General features: G+C 44.4%; 1 protein-coding gene across 1 annotated transcript; it reads left to right on the top strand.

Moving 5' to 3' along the window:
* The first annotated feature begins 67 nt into the window (after positions 1–67).
* On the top strand, positions 68–20,427 carry LOC134936445 (vascular cell adhesion protein 1-like). The gene is made up of 5 exons (XM_063931477.1): positions 68–218; positions 6,367–6,624; positions 16,395–16,709; positions 16,907–17,173; positions 19,271–20,427. The coding sequence occupies exons 1-5, from the start codon at positions 80–82 to the stop codon at positions 19,339–19,341; spliced, it is 1,050 nt and encodes a 349-aa protein (XP_063787547.1). The 5' UTR covers positions 68–79; the 3' UTR covers positions 19,342–20,427.
* Positions 20,428–23,374: the final 2,947 nt, after the last annotated feature.

The following is a 23,374-nucleotide window of genomic DNA, read 5'->3' on the forward strand; positions in this document are numbered from 1 at the left end:
GATGCCTGTATAGGGGGCTGTTTTTAAACAGGAAATGTTGAAAGAAAGAGCAGTGAGATACTGAGAAAGCAGAACATAAATGCGGGTGGAGGTAACAATACGTGCTCAGCCCTCCAGATGTTACCGCCCTGTAGAGTCTCACACTGCAGCAGTAACCATGGTGTGGACGATAAAACATCTCTGTCTGCTACTGCAGATGTGGGGGATCTTTCATATAGGTTAGTGTACTGTATTACTTGGCATTGTGCACTCTATGTTATTATGGAGGTTGTTTTTATATGCTGATGTAACTGCTGTGATTAGTGGCTTATTACGTTAGAGCCTGATTGGTTTTACCTTATACTGTTTTATAGTTATGGTGGGTGGGTGTCATTAGGTCCACCACTATTGGCCGACAGTGACTAAGTCGACACGTAAATTGACCTTTTTCTATGTGGACTAGTACATGTCGACCTAGTGGCCATGTCGACCCAGTGACCATGTCGACCTATTGCATGTCGGCCAATAGTGGTCGACCTAATGACCGTATCCAGTTATGGTAATACAGCAACATATCTAATAACTTGATACAAGACACATGTAACGTTGTATGTAAACACAGTGGGGCTGAGTATTGGGAGCAAAGCAACAACAACAACAACAACAACAACAACAACAACATTTGCACTTTTAGCATGTAGGATACATACTGTGCTGGTTGATTTTGCATGTAGCCCACCAAAACTGGTCAGCTTATTTTTTTCACTGCAGTCTAGACAGATTCTTAGGCAAATGCAGGGGAGGCAGATATAACATGTGCAGAGAGAGTTATATTTGGGTTGGGTGTGTTCAAACTGAAATGTAAATTACAGTGTAAAAATAAAGCAGCCAGTATGTACCCTGCACAGAAACAATATAACCCACCAAATCTAACTCTCTCTGCACATGTTCCATCTCCCCCACCTGCAGTGCAATATGGTTTTGCCCATTAGTGTGCTTTTTTGGTTCACTAACAACTCTGAATAACCCCCATAATATGATTACTAGAGCTGCCGTCACAAACGTGCAGTATAAGGGACAGAGTGGAGCTGCTGCACATGCCCAGTGGTAGCAGCTCCTTCTACCAAGTTTGGATCTGATTACTCAATCAGTGCACTGGAACAGAGAGTAGCTGCCTGGAAGAGGAGACAGGTGCTTTACCATGGGGTGGGAGAATGTGTGCTTAGAAAGTGCAGTTCTGTTTCTTACTGGCTCTATTATGTTAGTGTATTTATTTATTTATTTATTTATTTATTTATTATGGGCTGTTTAACTTATGTTATTTGTATTAATTAAATATGTTTGATACTGCCTATACTATAGACCATATTTAGTGTTAATTATTAATACTGTATTCCACACACTATCCAGTGTATAAAAAGACCAATAATGTATATACATATATGTCCAGGGTCGATACTAGTTTCTTCTACAACTCCCCCAGACTCCCCCCTTGCTCCAATGTCCCACAGAGAGGTAGATTGTGGATTGCATTTGGAAACCCCCCTCTAGAAATCCTGTGTTTGCCACAGTACTTGCCAAGTGTCCCGGGATTGGTGGGGTTGTGCAAGTAAGACCTAGGGTGTGGTATAATGAGGGCAAGGGTGTAGCTACCATGGGTGCAAAGGGATGCAGCTGGGCCCACCGTACCCCATGCACCCAGTCATGTGTGCATCAGACAAGTGAGGCTCCTCCTCCTGCTGCCCGGCACCCTGCTCTATCCATCAAATTGTGCTGCTGCACTGCATAGTGGCTGGGGAGAAAGGCTGTTTTTTTCTTTCACTTCCTGCCCGACATACCGGCAGTGGAGAGGTGAAAAGGATTTTTACAATGATTTCTACAATTGGTCAGCAGCACTACAACAGACTGCCATTAGATATCAAAAAAAAAGGAGAGAGAGGGAGAGGGGGAGAGAGAGAGAGAGATGAGTTTTGAAAATGTCTCTTTACATTATCACTGAAAGTTGTTCACCCCACAAAATCTCCCCCCAAGTCATTCAGACCACATAGCACTCAGGGGGTGATTCAGACCTGATCGCACACAGGCGTTTTTTTGCAGTGCTGCGATCAGGTAGTTGCCGCCTACAGGGACAGGGGGCAGTTGATGTGGAGGGGTGCGATCGCTTGTGCAGAGAGCTGCTCAAACAAAAGTTTGTGCAGTCTCTGCACAGCTCAGGACTTACTCAGCCGCTGCGATGATCCAGCCCGGAGCTGATGTCAGGAATCCTCCCTCCAAACGGCTGCGTTTTTCCGGACACTCCCAAGAAATGGTCAGTTGATACCCACAAATGGCCTCTTCCTGTCAATCGTCTTGCAATCGCCGGTGCGATTGCTTTCTTCGTAAAATCTGTCGCTGTCCGGCGATGCCCGTTGCCGGCGGCCGACGCGCCTGCGCATTGCGGTGCATACGCATGACAGTTTAGACCCAATTGCACCGCTGCAAAAAATGCTAGCCTGCGATCGGGTCTGAATGACCCCCTCAGAGCAAACCACACAAACCTCCCCACATACTGTACCACTCAGACTAGAATAATAAGACTCAAAGAAGGAGAGTGAGAGTCTTGTTGAGGGAGACAACGTAATAGCAGATCATCTTAAGAATTATTTTTGCTCCATATTCACTACTGAAAGAGAGGGGAAGGGGTCATAGTTAAGTTTTAACCATATTCAGAAAAATGAGGTAGTATCAAGTACATTCACACAGGAGTAGGTCCTAACATAACTGAAAGTAGATACATCAATGAGGCCAGATGGGTTACATCCAAGGATGCTAAAAGAGCCTAAAGGGGTGTTTTTTAGCACCATTAATAATTATTCAACTAGTCACTAGCTACAGTAGTAATTCCAGAGTACTGTAAAAGAGTGAACGTAGTCCCACTGCACAAAAGTGGAAGCAAACAAAAGACAAGCAATGTCTGACCAGTGAGCCTTACATCAGTAGTAGGGAAATTGGTGGCAACATTTTTAAAAGAAAAAGTTGCAGATTATCTCAAATGAAACAATTTACAGGATCCCAAATAGCATGAATGTACTGGGGCTCGCTGCGCTCGCCATACTTCAGGCACGGTGCCTCGCTGAGCTCGGCACACTTTTATATACCCCCTCCAGGACCACTGGGATGGTAAAGTATGAACAATTTTTTTGGGGGGGGGGGCAAAAATTCCTTAAAAATGCATGCCGTCATTTTGACGTGTCTGCATTTTAAGTGTCTGTATTCTGACTATGTCGGCATTTTGAACATGTCAGCATAATGAATGTCGGTATTTTGACTGTTGGTCAGTGGCTGTCGGGATTCTGACCGTCGGTATTGTGTCCGTCAGTGAATTAACTGCTACATGTTCAGAAGGATATAAATACGTTAGAGAGTGTACAAAGAAGGGCACCTAAAATGGTAACAATATTGTTAAAAAAGAGAGGCAGCTAGATGGGCCAAGTGTTTCTTATCTGTTGTCACATTCTGTGTTCCTATGTTTTTATGTAACTAATCTTTGCAACTGCTCAGCTTACAATATACCTTATTTACAAACTGCTTCAAGTAATGCGTTGGGGGAAATTGTTGGAGTAGATCTTGTAACCGTTTTGCTTATGGTGCTGGCGGATAAGGAGGAGTCTCAATAAAGTTTATTGTTCGTTCATCACGAGATGGTCTTTGAGAACTGCACTGCACCACCATGTACACCTGTGTCCACCTTATATATTGCTGTATACATGCATATGTGGAGACCCTCTCATTATTGGTGCCCACACCCAAGAGCTAGCAGGGGCAAGATAAAAGTGCCAGTAAGATGTCTATGTCCATCTGCGCACCATACTCAGTGACAGGGGGTTACATGTGCCATAATGTATATAAAAAGGTCCATCATTATAGATGGCCATCTATATATAAATAGATTATAGACAATATAATGGTTAGAGTTACTGCCTCACAGCACTGAGGTCTTGGGTTCGATTCCCACCATGGCCCTAACTGTGTGGAGTCTGCATATTCTCCACATTCTTGCGTGGGTTTCCTACATATTCCCACCTAAAACTCATTACTCTAACATGCGGGGAGATGCCCAGCAAAGGGCAATTCCTCCCCGCATGCTGGGTCTGCGGAATATGTGTGCGCTATATAAATAACTGGTAATAAATACATTTATATTGTAAAAAATTTGTTTTTCATAATAGTATGGAAATGTATTTGTTTAGAATAATTTACTATGAGAGATGACCGAGTTACAGTCTAAGGGTATTTGTGTTAGTCTTGAGTGCCAAGCCTCATTCTGCAAAACACTACTCAATCAGGAGTTATATATACTTAAGTCCTTCTACGATCATTATGATTCTTTCAAGCCTTATTATCGGGTAAAACTAACTAGTTAAAAAAGAAGCACAGGATAAGCATCATTATGTGCATTATGTGACCCTTTTCAGGTATACAGCCCTTAAATTTACAGGTAATATTTATGTATGTGTGTCTATATATACAGTATGAGTGCATGTATATACGAATATGTATATATTATATATATATATATATATATAATAGAGAGGAAATCAGCGGCACTCTGCAGTCGGAATTATGCTGTGTAGAAAATTTTATTCCAGTCCTACGGCGTTTCGGGGAACAAGCCCCGTCTTCAGGGACAAACAATGCATTGTTTGTCCCTGAAGACGGGGCTTGTTCCCCGAAACGCCGTAGGACTGGAATAAAATTTTCTACATAGCATAATTCCGACTGCAGAGTGCCGCTGATTTCCTCTCTATTACATTGGATCTGCCAAAGGTTCACAGAGGGCACCGCAGCAAGTATTCCTACAGTCCCCATTCTGAGTGCCGATCCCAAAACCGCTATCTATATATATATATATATATATATATATATATATATCTATCTCATACAAATACTAGAGTCCCTAGGTCCTCAGGACACAGCCCTTACTTGGTTCTCATCCTACCTATCTAATCGATCTTTCAGTGTTCAGTTCTCTGATTCTACCTCCTCTTCTCTACCTCTATCAGTTGGAGTACCGCAAGGCTCAGTCTTAGGTCCTCTGCTTTTCTCAATCTATACCTCCTCTCTTGGTAAACTAATCAGCTCCTTCGGATTTCAGTATCATTTGTACGCTGATGATACTCAAATCTACCTATCCTCCCCAGATTTATCACCATCTGTATTGGCTCGTGTCACTGGATGCCTGTCTGCCGTTTCATCTTGGATGTCATCTCGTCACCTCAAACTCAACATTTCCAAAACAGAATTAATTATTTTCCCACCAGCTAAGGGTAGTTACCAACATGATATTGCCATAACTGTTGACAATGCAACTATCGACCCCACCCCACAAGCTCGCTGCCTAGGTGTCATCCTTGACTCTGAACTGTTGTTTGTTCCACACATTCAATCTGTCTCTAAATCATGTTACATGCACCTTAAAAACATATCCAAAATAAGCCCTTATCTTACACAAGACACTGCAAAAACTCTGATCCATACACTCATCATCTCCCACATTGATTATTGTAATAGTCTCCTTACTGGTCTTCCCAACATAGGCTCTCACCACTTCAATCCATTTTAAATGCAGCTGCGAGGCTAATCTTCCTCGCCAGACGTTCTTCGTCTGCTGATCCACTCTGTCAGTCCCTCCATTGGTTACCGGTATTCTACCGATATAAAATACTTTTACTTACATACAAGGCTATTAACCAAACTGCACCATCATACATCTCCTCACTCATCTCAAAATATCTCCCTACCAGACCCCTCCGCTCTGCACAAGAGCTGCGTCTCTCATCCAGATGTATTACCTGTTCCCACTCAAAATTACAGGACTTTACCCGGGCTTCACCCACTCTGTGGAATGCGCTCCCACGCACAATAAGACTCTCCACTAGTCTCCAAACCTTTAAACGTTCCCTGAAAACTCATCTCTTCAGACAAGCATACCAAATTCCTGACCCACACACATAACCTTCAATGCTTCCCTATCCAGTTACATTCCCTCTGCACAGTCCCCATAACCTCACATTTTGTCTTCCAACATTGCTGGGTGATCATATCATACAACCCACTAAGAGAACCTAGCAATCTGGGGAAACATTATGTAACAGGTTGCATCTATCCGTTGTGTATCAATGCCTATTTCCCTATAGATTGTAAGCTTGCGAGCAGGGCCTTCTTACCGCTATGTCTGTCTTTGCCCAGTTTTGTTCTATAACTGTTGCTCTAATTGTAAAGCGCAACGGAATATGCTGCACTATATAAGAAACTGCTAATAAATAATAAATAAATAAATATGTATATTGTATCACTGCCAATTTAATTATTTCTTAAATTCATTATTATCTCGTTCTTCAATTTCAGGAAAGTCTGAGTGTGAGGTGCAATCTCTAAGTGATATGGTGTTTGTACCATTCGGAGAAGTGGCTCTGTTGAACTGCTCGTATACCTGTGGCCCAGTGACCTGGAAAAGCAGATTAAGAAAGATCAATACCTACACTGGGCCCAACTGGCTGTCTACTGAAGTCCTAGTTGATGATTGGGAGACATCAGAAGCAGTTTGTATCGATTTATCAAATAGTGAAAATTTTACGCAGTCCAAAGTCTTGGTCAAGGCTTATGGTATGTTATATATTAGTAAACAGATCAAATATATTACTGACACAGCATGCCGCAGCCAGATTAGGGTCATGCTTGCAAAGTGCACAATGCTAATCTGGAGTGTTGGAAGGGGATTCTGGGCAACGGGAAACCCATCCTAAGTGCATGATGACCGTGCCTGTAATGCTTCTACCAAAACAGTATATGCTTGCAGTTGTGCAGAGAGCGGAAGATGGGGTGGGTACTAATTACTCAGGCCCAGGTCTGATGGAGGGGCCCAGTGGGGGCCGGGTCCCCACTCCCACTTACCTACTGTAGCAGCAGAAGTTGCAGAGCTTCTTCTCTGCCTAGCACAGGCTGCTGTGTGCTGGGTTGCAGTATGGCTATAGAGGTGCTTAAAATACTATTTCTCTGACGTCCTAGTGGATGCTGGGACTCCGTCAGGACCATGGGGAATAGCGGCTCCGCAGGAGACAGGGCACAAAATTTAAAAGTTTGACCACTAGGTGGTGTGTACTGGCTCCTCCCCCTATGACCCTCCTCCAAGCCTCAGTTAGGTTTTTGTGCCCGTCCGAGCAGGGTGCAATCTAGGTGGCTCTCCTAAAGAGCTGCTTAGAAAAAGTTTGTTAGGTTTTTTATTTTCAGTGAGGCCTGCTGGCAACAGGCTCACTGCAACGAGGGACTTAGGGGAGAAGAAGTGAACTCACCTGCGTGCAGGATGGATTTGCTTCTTAGGCTACTGGACACTAGCTCCAGAGGGACGATCACAGGTACAGCCTGGATGGGTCACCGGAGCCGCGCCGCCGACCCCCTTGCAGATGCCGAATAGAGAAGAGGTCCAGAAACCGGCGGCAGAAGACGTCTCAGTCTTCATGAGGTAGCGCACAGCACTGCAGCTGTGCGCCATTGCTCTCCGCACACTTCACACCAGCGGTCACTGAGGGTGCAGGGCGCTGGGGGGGGCGCCCTGGGCAGCAATGTAATATACCTATTCTGGCTAAAATATATCACATATAGCCCCTGAGGCTATATGGATGTATTTAACCCCTGCCAGGTTCCAAAAAAACCGGGAGAAGAAGCCCGCCGAAAAGGGGGCGGGGCCTATTCTCCTCAGCACACAGCGCCATTTTCCTGCCCAGCTCCGCTGCGAGGAAGGCTCCCAGGACTCTCCCCTGCACTGCACTACAGAAACAGGGTAAAAACAGAGAGGGGGGGCACTTATTGGCGATATTTATAATATTTGAGCTGCTATAAAGGGAACACACTTATTAAGGTTGTCCCTATATATATTTATAGCGCTTGGGTGTGTGCTGGCAAACTCTCCCTCTGTCTCCCCAAAGGGCTAGTGGGGTCCTGTCTTCTATCAGAGCATTCCCTGTGTGTCTGCTGTGTGTCGGTGCGTGTGTGTCGACATGTATGAGGACGATGTTGGCGTGGAGGCGGAGCAATTGCCTGTAATGGTGATGTCACCCCCTAGGGAGTCGACACCAGAATGGATGGCTTTGTTTATGGAATTACGGGAGAAACAAACGTATTTTCCAGTAGGGCCACACGTTATATGATCACGGCAATGAAGGAGGCTTTGCATATCTCTGATACTGCAAGTACCACAAAAAGGGGTATTATGTGGGGTGTGAAAAAACTACCGATAGTTTTTCCTGAATCAGAGGAACTGAATGAAGTGTGTGATGAAGCGTGGGTTACCCCAGATAGAAAACTGCTAATTTCAAAGAAGTTATTGGCATTATACCCTTTCCCGCCAGAGGTTAGGGCGCGCTGGGAAACACCTCCTAGGGTGGATAAGGCGCTCACACGCTTATCAAAGCAAGTGGCGTTACCGTCTCCTGATACGGCCGCCCTCAAGGATCCAGCTGATAGGAGGCTGGAGAATACATTAAAAAGTATATACACACATACGGGTGTTATACTGAGACCAGCAATCGCCTCAGCCTGGATGTGCAGTGCTGGCGTGGCTTGGTCGGAGTCACTGTCTGAAAATATTGATACCCTGGATAGGGACAGTATTTTACTGACTATAGAGCAGTTAAAGGATGCATTTCTTTATATGCGAGATGCACAGAGAGATATTTGCACTCTGGCATCAAGAGTAAGTGCGATGTCCATATCTGCCAGAAGAAGTTTATGGACGCGCCAGTGGTCAGGTGATGCGGATTCCAAACGACATATGGAAGTATTGCCGTATAAGGGGGAGGAATTATTTGGGGTCGGTCTATCGGATCTGGTGGCCACGGCAACGGCCGGAAAATCAACCTTTTTACCCCAGGTCACCTCCCAGCAGAAAAAGCCGCAGGCTTTTCAGCCGCAGTCCTTTCGTTCCTATAAGAACAAACGAGCAAAAGGACATTCCTATTTGCCCCGAGGCAAAGGAAAGGGTAAGAGACTGCAACAAGCAGCTCCTTCCCAGGAGCAGAAGCCCTCCCCGGCTTCTACAAAGGCGTCAGCATGACGCTGGGACCTTACAAGCAGACTCAGGGGCGGTGGGGGGTCGCCTCAAACATTTCAGCGCACAGTGGGCTCACTCGCAGGTGGACCCCTGGATCCTGCAGGTAGTATCTCAGGGTTACAGGTTGGAATTCGAGAAGTCCCCTCCTCGCCGTTTCCTAAAGTCTGCTTTGCCAACGTCTCCCTCCGACAGGGCGACGGTATTGGAGGCCATTCACAAGCTGTATTCTCAGCAGGTGATAGTCAAGGTACCCCTCCTACAACAGGGACAGGGGTATTACTCCACGCTATTTGTGGTACCGAAGCCGGACGGCTCGGTAAGACCGATTCTAAATCTAAAATCTCTGAACCTGTACATACAAAAATTCAAGTTCAAGATGGAGTCACTCAGAGCAGTGATAGCGAATCTGGAAGAAGGGGATTTTATGGTGTCCTTGGACATCAAGGATGCTTACCTTCATGTTCCAATTTGTCCTTCACACCAAGGGTACCTCAGGTTCGTGGTCCAAAACTGTCATTATCAGTTTCAGACGCTGCCGTTTGGATTGTCCACGGCACCCCGGGTCTTTACCAAGGTAATGGCCGAAATGATGATCCTTCTTTGAAGAGAAGGCGTCTTAATTATCCCTTACTTGGACGATCTCCTGATAAGGGCAAGATCCAGAGAACAGCTGGAGGTCGGAGTAGCACTAACCCAAGTAGTGCTCCAACAACACGGGTGGATTCTGAATTTTCCAAAATCCCAACTGATCCCGACGACACGTCTGTTGTTCCTAGGGATGATTCTGGACACTGTTCAGAAAAAGGTATTTCTTCCGGAGGAGAAAGCCAGGGAGTTATCCGATCTAGTCAGGAACCTCCTAAAACCAGGAAAAGTATCTGTGCATCAATGCACAAGAGTCCTGGGAAAAATGGTAGCTTCTTACGAAGCGATTCCATTCGGCAGATTCCATGCACAAACTTTTCAGTGGGATCTGCTGGACAAATGGTCCGGATCGCATCTGCAGATGCATCAGCGGATAAAATTGTCCACAAGGACAAGAGTGTCTCTGCTATGGTGGTTGCAAAGTGCTCATCTGTTAGAGGGCCGCAGATTCGGCATACAGAACTGGGTCCTAGTGACCACGGATGCCAGCCTGAGAGGCTGGGGAGCGGTCACACAGGGAAGAAACTTCCAGGGCGTGTGGTCAAGCCTGGAGACGTCTCTTCACATAAATATACTGGAGCTAAGAGCAATCTACAATGCTCTAAGCCTGGCAAAACCTCTGCTTCAGGGTCAGCCGGTGTTGATTCAGTCGGACAACATCACGGCAGTCGCCCACGTAAACAGACAGGGCGGCACAAGAAGCAGGAGGGCAATGGCAGAAGCTGCAAGGATTTTCCGCTGGGCAGAAAATCATGTGTTAGCACTGTCAGCTGTGTTCATCCCGGGAGTGGACAACTGGGAAGCAGACTTCCTCAGCAGACACGATCTGCACCCGGGAGAGTGGGGACTTCATCCAGAAGTCTTCCACATGATTGTGGTCCATTGGGAAAGACCAATGGTGGACATGATGGCGTCCCGCCTCAACAAAAAACTGGACAGGTATTGGGCCAGGTCAAGAGACCCTCAGGCAATAGCTGTAGACGCTCTGGTAACACCATGGGTGTACCAGTCAGTGTATGTGTTTCCTCCTCTGCCTCTCATACCAAAAGTACTGAGAATTATACGGCAAAGGGGAGTAAGAACGATACTCGTGGCTCCGGATTGGCCAAGAAGAACTTGGTACCCGGAACTTCAGGAGATGCTCACGGAAGATCCGTGGCCTCTACCTCTAAGACTGGACCTGCTTCAGCAGGGACCGTGTCTATTCCAAGACTTACCGCGGCTGCGTTTGACGGCATGGCGGTTGAACACCGAATTCTAAGGGAAAAAGGCATTCCGGAAGAGGTCATCCCTACCCTGGTAAAAGCCAGGAAGGAGGTGACTGCACAACATTATCACCGCATTTGGAGAAAATATGTTGCGTGGTGTGAGGCCAGGAAGGCCCCGACGGAGGAATTTCAACTGGGTCGATTCCTACATTTCCTGCAAACAGGATTGTCTATGGGCCTCAAATTAGGGTCCATTAAGGTTCAAATTTCGGCCCTGTCGATTTTCTTCCAGAAAGAATTGGCTTCAGTTCCTGAAGTCCAGACTTTTGTAAAAGGAGTACTACATATACAGCCCCCGGTTGGGCCCCCAGTGGCACCGTGGGATCTTAATGTAGTTTTGGATTTTCTCAAATCCCATTGGTTTGAGCCACTCAAATCGGTGGATTTGAAATATCTTACATGGAAAGTAACCATGCTACTGGCCCTGGCTTCAGCCAGGAGAGTGTCAGAATTGGCGGCTTTATCGTATAAAAGCCCATATCTGATTTTCCATTCGGACAGGGCAGAACTGCGGACGCGTCCTCACTTTCTGCCTAAGGTGGTTTCAGCGTTTCACCTGAACCAGCCTATTGTGGTGCCTGCGGCTACTAGCGATTTGGAGGATTCCAAGTTGCTGGACGTTGTCAGAGCATTGAAAATATATATTTCAAGGACGGCTGGAGTCAGAAAATCTGACTCGCTGTTTATACTGTATGCACCCAACAAGCTGGGTGCTCCTGCTTCTAAGCAGACGATTGCTCGTTGGATTTGTAGCACAATTCAACTGGCACATTCTGTGGCAGGCCTGCCACAGCCTAAATCTGTCAATGCCCACTCCACAAGGAAGGTGGGCTCATCTTGGGCGGCTGCCCGAGGGGTCTCGGCATTACAACTCTGCCGAGCAGCTACGTGGTCAGGGGAGAACACGTTTGTAAAATTCTACAAATTTGATACCCTGGCTAAGGAGGACCTGGAGTTCTCTCATTCGGTGCTGCAGAGTCATCCGCACTCTCCCGCCCGTTTGGGAGCTTTGGTATAATCCCCATGGTCCTGACGGAGTCCCAGCATCCACTAGGACGTCAGAGAAAATAAGATTTTACTTACCGATAAATCTATTTCTCGTAGTCCGTAGTGGATGCTGGGCGCCCATCCCAAGTGCGGATTGTCTGCAATACTTGTACATAGTTATTGTTACAAAAAAATCGGGTTGTTATTGTTGTGAGCCGTCTGTTCAGAGGCTCCTACGTTTGTCATACTGTTAACTGGGTTCAGATCACAAGTTGTACGGTGTGATTGGTGTGGCTGGTATGAGTCTTACCCGGGATTCAAGATCCTTCCTTATTATGTACGCTCGTCCGGGCACAGTATCCTAACTGAGGCTTGGAGGAGGGTCATAGGGGGACGAGCCAGTACACACCACCTAGTGGTCAAACTTTTAAATTTTGTGCCCTGTCTCCTGCGGAGCCGCTATTCCCCATGGTCCTGACGGAGTCCCAGCATCCACTACGGACTACGAGAAATAGATTTATCGGTAAGTAAAATCTTATTTTTTTCTGTATTTTTTTATAATGGTGCATGGCCACGCCTCCTGTGATTAGGCCTTGCCACCTGAACAGTACCTGGGCCCAAGCAGACTCACTACTGCCCTGTATGCTTGTGAACAAGTTACAATGTTTGTATAAACTCACTGAGATCTGGTAGAATTATCTATATCTTTTAAAACATTAAGCTTCAGGATTCTAGTGTCATCTGTGTATACAATGTCCATATTGTTATAATTCTCTGGATTTTTTTGCCCATTTTCAGGTTGAATTTACATTCGACCTATTCAATGCTTGTGCCGTCTTTTTGCGACTGGTTGAAAAATCCGGCACTGGTGAAATCACGTGTTTTGTCGAATTCGCAGGCGTTTTCGCACATTTTTGGTGCAATTTTCATTGGGGGGGGCTGATACAACATTTGCAGGGAGAGCTAGATTTGGGTGGGGTGTGTTCAAACTGAAATCTGAATTGCGTTGTAAAAATAAAGCAGCCAGTATTTACCCTGCACAGAAACCAAATAACCCACAAATCTAACTCTCTCTGCAAATATTATATCTGCCCCCTCCCACCCTTTCCCCCTGCAGTGCAACATGGTTTTGCCCAATTGCCAACTTTTCTGGTTTGCTAACAACCCTGAATAACCCCCATTGTGTGCATAAGAATAGTTTTGTTAATAACTTCTCCACTGGCTCTAATATAATCAGGAATGTCTACATATGGGCAGATTTCAATGAGAGATCATGTCTATGACAGGTGGAGACTGGGGGTTATTGGGATCAGTGGTCAAATGAGAGAACTGTGGGGCTCATTTATCAATGAGTGGTAAAACTCATTGTGCATGATTAATGGTGCTCCAGCCAACCAGCTCCCAACTGTCATGTATTCAGCTCCTGTCATGTGTTTGAAAAATGACAGTTGAGAAGTGATTGGCTGGAGCACCATTTATCATATCCAACAAGTTTTATCATTCACAACAAGTTTTATCACTTGTTGATAAATGGGCCCCAGTATACCAGTGAATTTCAACCTTTTTCAAGTCTCTGCACACAAAGCAAGATGTTAAAATTGCAAAGGCACATCATCAGTCCCAGACGGGGAAAAAACACACATTGTATCCCACTGGAAACAAAAACACACACACACACACACACACACACACACACACACACATATTGGTCCCCTTGGGAAAAAAACACAAACAGTGGCCCCTACAGTACAAAAAAATAAAACACACATTAGCTGCCCCACCCCCCACAAGAGACTGACCTGACCTGTTGGCAGAAGGAAGAGGAGCTGCCAGTTACTCCCAGCACTCACAGGAAGCCGCAACCTCAGTCAGCCAGCAGACGCAACCTCACAATTAGTCACTCACAATGAGTCTGCGCTACTGCTGATCTCAACAGATCAGAGGAGCACGTGATGGGCTTATCCAATTAGAGCTCAGCACATACTCCCCTGACCTCTTTGCAGAGTCTCATGAGATTTAGTACCCAGTAGTTCAATGCCCCAGTTGCTGTCTGGCCTCCATCTTCAGCCACCACTGGGTCAGTCAAAACAGACTTGATGACTGTCCCTGCAAGCAGCTCCACTACACCCTGCAATCTGCTTTAGTGAACAGCGCCATTGCATTAGGTCCTGTCCTCCTGCGATAGAGGGAGTGGTTGCTAATCAGTGGGTTCACCATGAATTTCCCCAACAGTCCAGTCCAAGCCTGACCAGAAAGGATGAAACTTGAGCAATTGGCTGGTTCAAAGCGATATTTCTGGTTTATCTACAACTCCTTCCCTACACTGCTATAGATGCACAGGGTGCAGTACGTGCCGATATATTGAATTGGTGCCAACACAGTACATCCCCATTTGGGGAAAATGATCCCTATTACATTTATTCTAACATGCACATGGTGGTATGTCATAGAGTATATGCCATCCCATCAAATACCATGTGGGTTAATGCATATTGAGAAAACAACATGCCAGTTTTGTCAGCTAGAAGCTCAACATCGATCAACGATTAGGCTGGGCTATTAATGGAAAGGAGAGAGATCAACCCATCGCACGTCATTTCGGGGACCATAGACAATCACTTGCTACATAGATTATACATCATATTCCTTAACCAAACATGGTGGGAATAGAGACAGTATGCTGCTGCAGGAAGACACTAGATGGATACATAAAATGACTACAGTATCCTCTGCAGGCATAAATGAAAACCTTTTACTTTTGTGATTTCTATAGCTCTTTGCTGTTCTGATCTATTTTGTTTCCTCGTAGTACTAAATTCTATTTTTTGAATATTGCACCTTGTTTGTGTTCAATATCCATTATCCCAGTTTTATATTTATCCATTGTTTTTATTTCTCTGTCCAGAATTTTGCATTACGTTTTTTCTTCCTACCAGATTAGATTCTGGCCATTCTCCATCACGGAGTATAATTACTACAGAGGTATTTTTTTAATATTAATTCTTAGGATAGTCATATATTTGTATTTACCCTCGATATTTACATTGTTTGGCCAGTGAGATGACAGTGTCATTACAATTGGAGTTTTGGGTGCTCATTTAGTTGCTATGGGAATCATGCTTTTTTTTTCTTGGTGCTGTGTGAGACACAAAAACAATAACACACATTGGTGACATCACATCTGCGGCAGAGCCCGGCAAGCAAAACTGGTTTCTTGTGAGTTTGCACATGTGGTATTAACTGGTTTGTATAAGGGCTCTCATTCTGAGTTGATCGCTCGCTAGCCACTTTTAGCAGCCGTGCAAACGCATAGTCGCCGCCCATGGGGGAGTGTATTTTTGTTTTGCAGGAGTGCGAACGCCTGTGGAGCCGAGCGGCTGCAAACACATTTTGTGCAGAACAAGACCAGCCCTGTAGTTACTTATTCTGTGCGATGATTGCTGCGACGAGTGACACGGTAATGACGTCAGATACCTGCCCGGCCACGCCTGCGTTTTTCCAAACACTCCCAGAAAATGGTCAGTTGACACCCAGAAACTCCCACTTCCTGTCAATATCCTTGCGATCGGCTGTGCGACTGAAAGTGTTGCTAGAACCTGTGCAAAACCACGATGCTCTTTGTACCCGTACGCCGCGCGTGCGCATTGCAATGCATACGCAAGCGCAGTTTTGCCATTTTTTTAACTGATCGCTACGCAGCGACCAACGGCAGCTAGCGATCAACCCGGAATGAGGGGCAAGGTATGTGTATTTGTTGCTCCATTGTCCCCGAGGAAAGTTTTTTTTTATAAAAATACTGAAATGTCTGGTGTTTTGGATATTTGGACATAGACCTGGTATTGCGTCTTTAATGATACATAAGGTCCGTGACTGCCACCTTCATTGTGTACAGACAGACAGACAGATAGACAGACAGACAGACAGACAGACAGACAGACAGACAGACAGATAGATAGATAGATAGATAGATAGATAGATAGATAGATAGATAGATAGATAGATAGATAGATTCCAAGTGGGAACAGCACTCTAGAATAGCATGCAACTTGCCGGGATGCACTTTAAAAATCAATACACAATTATCCACAAAAAAAAGACACTGGGACATAAGAAAAAATTATCCTGCTTTTCCAAAGTTTGGATTCTTTAATCCGTCATCAAGGGTATACAGGTTGTAGTGTACCCCGATGAGGGATTAATCAATCCGAAATGTTGGAAAAACAGGATTGATTGTTAACCTTTTTTTCTTTAGTCTGACAAGTGTTTGGTTTTTATTGTGTGTGTTATCTAATTATAAATTATTGATATATATATATATATGTTGCGATTTACTATTAAATTCCACATTGATCACTAACAATAAAGGAGATGACTAAGACACACATGCACACATGACTGGCTTACAATGTTTTTCTTTTTTACTTCAGTACCTCCAAGTAACGTCACCATAGACCTCAACGAGGAGTTGGAGGAAGGGAAGTTTCACCTTCTACAGTGCAGAGTGTATGATGTGGCTCCTGTGGAACATCTCTTGGTCTCTGTGGTTAGAGGGGGCAAGGAAATTCAGCGTTCAACATTTAAAGAAGATCTACGTCAGGGCAAGCATACGGTGATGGTGAGGTATGACGTTATGGTTAGCCGCAGGGACAACCTTCAGGACTTCTACTGCTTGGCCACTTTACAGCTGGGCACAGGACTGGAACAAGTAGTGCAGTCCCCTAGTGTCACCATAAGGACATATGGTAAGTTACTGTACACCACAACAAATGCATCAGTCTACTCAAATTGCTCATTCCTGCTTAATCCGTGGGAGGTCCTGTTGGTGGCAAGAACCTCCACAGACATTTTTGTTGTGAGCAGCTGTGACCTTATACAAGTCTTGTTATCATTATTATTATTATTATTAATTTCTTACATTGGCTTATAATATGATCTTTAGGTCCACCAAGTGTTCCATCAATCACCGTTGCACCCTCCTCAACTATAAAGTCTGGGGACTCCTTCACCCTAACCTGCCAGGCTGACGGATCACCTGACCCCATTTACCACTGGAACGTGCCCCCTGGTGCTGTGATGACTTACTCACAGAAGAACAGCACAGTTAAGTGTAGCAGAGCTGATTCTGGACACAACGGTACCTACCAGTGTGAGGCCAGGAACACACATGGACGAACTCGAAGTCACCAGGTCATGCGTATAACCAACGGTGAGCAATAACTTTAACCATCACTCCTTTGATCTTGAATGAGAAGCAGGGAGGTTGTATAAATTGGTCAGTGACTATTTAGTTGAGCCTGACACCCCAGCACAGTTCTTTATTCTTCTTTCATAATTACTCTTTAGAGCAGAGTTTCCCAACTGCAGCTCTAAGGGAACACTAATAGTGCACGGTCTCCATCTCCTCTCTTCCCAGAAAGCATTATTCAGATTAGAGTCGGGGCGTAACGCCGCCCAGGTTCTGCGGCCGTGCGGGATGCCAGCCAAACTCAGACTTAAAGTGGCAATCACTTATAAGGCAAAACCATGCTTGTAACTGATTGCCCCTTTATAAAAAGTCAGCGTTCGTCCGGTATTCCGCACGGCTGCCGAACTCGAGCAGCATTTCATACCGCCCTAGATCCTGCGTCCAGATGCTGGAATGGCCATGGAGTCGTAGGCAGTGGTCATGCAATTACAGGCAGTGGGTGGGAAGGCGTGCGATTGCAGTGAATATACAGTCACAGTAAGGGCGTGGTGTGAATTTGAAAGTCTCAAAGTTCTGGAGGGGGTCTAAGATAACGTGCCCTAACCCTGATGTCATTGTCAAATTGATAGTGATGACTGTGCGCGATTGGTTGCAAATTGCTGAAAATACACCCATTTATGCTAAACCCCCTAAGACTGATGCAGTACTGTCTTAAAAGTGTTTTTACACTGCACTGTAAATTCAAAATACTGTAAAGAAAGTTTCAGACTCAGGGGTATATTTACTAAAGGGCAGATTTGTAAAAGTGGAGATGTAGCCTGCAGCTACCAATCAGATTCTACTTATCATTCCTAGCACCTTCTAGAAGATAATGGGGGTCATTCCGAGTTGATCGCTAGCTGCATTCATTTGCAGCGCAGCAATCAGGCTAAAAAATGGCAGTTCTGCGCATGCGTATGCAGCGCAATGCGCACACGCGAAGTACGGGCACAACGAACGATGTAGTTTTGCACAGGTTCTAGCGATGCAATTCAGTCGCACTGCTTGCCGCAGAGTGATTGACATGAAGTGGGCGCTTCTGGGTGGCAACTGACCGTTTTCAGGGAGTATGTGGAAAAACACAGGCGTGCCAGGAAAAACGCAGGCGTGGCTGGGCGGGTTTGTGACGTCAAATCCAAAACTGAATAGTCTGAAGTGATCGCAAGCGCTGAGTAGGTTTTGAGCTACTCTAAAACTACACAAAAAATTTTGTAGCCGCTCTGCGATACAACCGTTCGCACTTCTGCTAAGCTAAAATACACTCCCAGTGGGTGGCGGCAAAGCGAGTTTGCACGGCTGCTAAAAACTGCTAGCCAGCGATCAACTCGGAATGACCCCCCAATAGGTAGAATCTGACTGGTTGCTATGGGCAACATATCTGCTTCTATAAATCTGCACTTAATTAGTGAATATACCCCTCAGTTGGGGAAGGGAAAATCTACCTAAATATAAAAAACAAAAGAAAACAAAACAAAACATGAAAACACATCTACAGCTGCTTCGCTATACATTGCAGATGCGCCAAGCACCTCCTGTTTTTTTCTGGTCATTTAATTTAAAAGTAAAATTTCACCTAGAATAATTAAAACCAATAAACAGGTCTATTGAATGGAGAACTGTAATGATGCTTATATTGAAGAAGTTTGAGCAATAACCAAGTGTCCACACTGCCCCCTACAGGCTTAGGAGATACTGTAAATAAATCTTTCTCACAAGTAACTATAAAAATGTTGTGTTTGCATTGTTCTTGATGATGGTGAAAGTTACACACAAGACAATCGTCAAACAATTTGCCAGTCATCAACAACATGATCACACGTCACGTGTAAACAAAAGGCATCAGAAGAAAATGTAGCCACTTATTGACCTTACTCATGGGGCTACTGGATATGTGATAGACATTATGCTTTAGGACTTTTGCCATGTAACAGTAGTAGAGAGTTATATGTCATCAATATCTGTGGTCATGGGTTTCTTTCTATTATATTGTACAATGTCGTTCGCAGGTAGTGGATTCTGTAGATGTTGATATTACACTATAATTTCCCACATTCTAATAAGAGGCTATTTTCTTTGCAGGTGAGACCTGTACAAGTCTGGCAGCCATCTTGTTCTTTACAGCCATTTTGGTCCCCACGCTCTGTATCTGATGACATGAGACAATTGGCTCAGGCTGAAAACTTCAGCACAAACAAATGCTCTTTCTACTCAGAGAAATTGAAAATAAGAGTTCATATTTTCATATTTAAAAGGGACTGTCACATACAAAACTGTATTTTCGTAAAAAATAAATAAAAAAATAGGACATTAAAGGGGAGATTCAAGTGTTTGAAAAGTCAGTTGGGAGTCTGTTTTTTTCCTGTCTATTAGATAGGAAAAAACAGACACCCAACCGACTTTTCTGACATTTGAATCTCCCCCTAAGAATCAAACTACCTCCATATTAGGATATATAAAACGATTCCAATCTGCGCCTTCTGTGTCTAAAAAAATGCTGAAGCTAATTTCCACTGTAAAAAGGCACACCCTAAGCCTGGATCACAATATAACATAAAACAACAGGGTAATACGCGCTTTACTTGTTCTATTAAATGAAGACAAAGTTTCTCGCTTTCTGCCTTCTGTGTTCTGAGATCTCCCCAAGGACAAACACTTACATTAGTATTCGCCCCCGCCTTCACAAAAAGGTTTCTTTCTATGCTTCCACCAGATTAAAACGGTTTGATAGAAAATCACATGTAATGATACTTACATATGAATTCAGACTCGTGTTCCCATAGCAGGTTCTTTAAGGCCCAGCAAAGAAATCCTCAGATGTCTCTCACTTTCAAGATGACAAGGATTTATTATTAAAAAATGTATAAAACACAATAAAACAGTCGCATACACGGTAATATTTCAGAAAAGGACATGTGGAGGATGGCATCGGAGTAGTAATGTTGATAGTCGGGTCCCCGCAATCCTGCAGTGATGCCGGGACTCTCTCTGTCTGCGCTGTTAATGTGAGTGGATAATAGCTCCATGTAGTCAGTGCCTCCGTCCTAAAACTTTGACGCGTTTCTGGGAGTTCAACTCCCCTTTGTCAAGAAGTGCCCTGTGTTGTTTTATGTTCTATTTTGTTTTATGTTATACCTCCATATTAGGATCACTCTCCTCCATATCTGATTTTTTTTTTTTCCCTAAGAGACTGTTCAATTTAGATTCATGTGTGCATTAAATGAATCATGAGCATGCAAGGATATCACAATCTTTTTTCATGTGGCACTTTTATGTGTTTGTATTACACTGGTCGAAGAGCTCATAGAAAAACTCTGCCATCTGGAAATGTTCGCATTTCAGCCTACTACAGCCTTAGGGACACGACCCGGTCTCCGAGTCCTCAGAGGTGACAAATCGAAGGCCTTTGTGGGAGAGGGGAAGGCTGTGTGCCATATCACAGAGCATAGAGGCATTCTGGAAATGTGCCTGCCATGCCGCATAAAGTTTTATTTCTCCACTTTCTTCAACCCAAACTTAGCAAGGACCAGCCCTCCCAAATTCTCTCACCAGGGCAAACCTCAGCATAAACCTGGCCAATCTCAGCCTGCTAACCCAGCCACCCCCTAGTAGAACTGGTACAATTCTGTTTTGTTACAAAGCAGTAATTATGCTGCCAATGTGCACTTTCATAAACAGGTTTCATGACAGAAAGTGTCTGACTGGATGCAATGGTTAAGTGTGAAAATTCCAGAGTCTAATGATGAAATGCATTTTCACAATCAAATACAGGACTATGCCAGGTTCAACCAATAAACATTAGTATTGTTATTATTATACCTTGCTGATCAAATGCAGGAAAATTGAATGATGGTCCCGGTGCTCATCTCTTGAATTGAATAGATGTATCATCCCATGTCTGACCACCTTACTCACACTTATAGGCCCTACACACTGGCCGATGTATGCGGCCGATATGAACAAATATCGTTCAGTAATAAACGAGAAATTGTTCATATCTTTCAGTGTGTAGGTACCAACGATGAACGATGCGCGGCCTGCACTAGTTACCAGCCCATCACTGTGCGCGCCTGAACTGACCAACACTTAAATCGCTCCGTTGGGTGCCATCTAGTTGCCACTGGCGTGCAACACACTTGATTTCCCCCCATAGAGGTGAGGAGCCTTTTATTATATCGGATGAATAACTGTACAGGTTATCACTAAGTCAGTATTAGATTATTTTTTTCATCATTCTCTTGTGTGTTTTATGTTAATTCTGCCATGGTTTGTCCATATGACGTGGATTTTCTTTAGTAACTACTGCTCTCTAGTCAGCCTTTCATACAGGCCAGTTGTACGCAGGGTTCTTGCCGTGTTTGGCTGGTGCGCTCCGAGAGTCTCAGCCACTGAGCTCTATAGCTCCTGCAAAGTGATAGTTGGCCTCTCTGTGGCATCCTTCACAAATCTCATTCTTGCTCTTAGGTTGAGTTGGAGGGATGGTCTTGTCTAGGTAGTGCCTTGATGGTATGCTCAAATTTGCATTGCCTCACAATTGATCCAAGAGTGCTCACTGGGATATCCAAGCACTTGGATATTATTTGGTATAATTTTCCTATCTTGTGCATGTCTATAACGTTAGCTTTCATTTTATTAAAATGATCTTTGGGCTTCCATTTCACAGCTATCCTTCAGATTCGCAGTATGACCAATGTTTAAATGAAGAGGTCTTTATCCTTTAAAACTTGACATTTTTTTAATGGTTCACAGGTAGAGGCTAATTGAAAACAATTGTTGGGGCAAACTTGGTGCTTCCACAGCACACAAGCTCAAAACGTATTCAAACATTTTTCTGTTTAAATAAAAAAAATTAAAACTCTGCAGAGACATGATGAATGACTTTGAAAATGTACTTTAAGCTTGCAGGTTCGAAATAAAAAATACTGGCAGGTACAATCTGCTTCATTGTAATACAGATAAATCTGGGGTTGAACATTTCAGCAAGCAACTGCATGTAAAAATAATATACTAGAGCTAATTATTAGTTAACATTAGGATGCTGGCCATTTTGCTGCAGATAATGTACATTAAAACATCAGGGAAATAATTCCTAGATTGTAGACATGGTGGTATAGTTCATTTAACTCAGGAGTTTACTGGAGACAAGATGTATCAAGCATCGTATTTTGAATTGACTATGATACATCCCACCCTGGAAATGTTCTAGAAACTGACGATTAATATTTAGAGCATGGGGGTTTATAAGAAACTGGAACCCCACTAACCACAAGTGTGCACCTGGACTCAAAAGGTTTAAATAGGATTTTTTTATACCTACCTGTATATCCTTTTCTCGTAGTCCGTAGAGGATGTTGGGGAGCATCAAAGACCATGGGGTATGGGCGGGTCCTGTGGAGCCTTGGGCACTATAAAATTTGAATAGTGTGGGTTGGCTGCTCCCTCTATGCCTCTCCTCCAGACCTCAGCTTAGGAACTGTGCCCGAGGAGACGGACAACCTCGAGAGAGGATACTACAATGTTGTGTGGTGAGATTCACACCAACTCACACAGAATATATAACATACAACCACATGTAACTCAACGAAAACATGTCAATATACATGAACCAAAGAGTGGCAAAACTGTTGCCATTACTTAACAAGTAACAACTGAGCAGGGCACAGAAGCACTGGGCGGGTGCCCTACATCCTCTACGGACTACGAGAAAAGGATTTACCGGTAGGTATATTAAAATCCTATTTTCTCTTACGTCCTAGAGGATGTTGGGGAGAATCAAAGAACATGGGGCCTATACCAAAGCTCCCACTAGGGGAAGGAAAGAGCTGATGTTCCCTGCAAAACTGATTGACCAAACTGGAGGTCATCAGAGGTCAAAGTATCAAACTTGTAGAACTTGGCAAATGTGTTTGATCCTGACCACGTAGCTGCTCAGCAAAGTTGAAGTGCTGAGACACCCCGGGCAGCTGACCAGGAAGAGCCCACTTTACGAGTAGAGTGAGCCTTGACCGAAGTCGGTTTCGGCAGACCCGCCGAAGAATAAGCGTGCTGGTCAGTACAACAGATCCAGCGACTAATAGTCTGCTTAGAAGCAGGACACCCAATTTTATTGGGATCATAAAGCACGAACAATGCTTCTGACTTTCAAAGAGGAGCAGTCCTCTTGACATATATCTTTAAAGCCCTTAC

Source organism: Pseudophryne corroboree, chromosome 6 (genome assembly GCF_028390025.1).
Source record: "Pseudophryne corroboree isolate aPseCor3 chromosome 6, aPseCor3.hap2, whole genome shotgun sequence".
NCBI classification, from domain to species: domain Eukaryota; kingdom Metazoa; phylum Chordata; class Amphibia; order Anura; family Myobatrachidae; genus Pseudophryne; species Pseudophryne corroboree.

Excerpts from the sequence above, each read along its gene's own strand:
- LOC134936445 (XM_063931477.1), top strand. The coding sequence starts at position 80 with ATGCGGGTGGAGGTAACAATACGTGCTCAGCCCTCCAGATGTTACCGC. Across the intron at positions 16,710-16,906 it reads TGTCACCATAAGGACATATG|GTCCACCAAGTGTTCCATCA; the intron begins GTAAGTTACTGT and ends TATGATCTTTAG. Across the intron at positions 17,174-19,270 it reads GGTCATGCGTATAACCAACG|GTGAGACCTGTACAAGTCTG; the intron begins GTGAGCAATAAC and ends TTTTCTTTGCAG.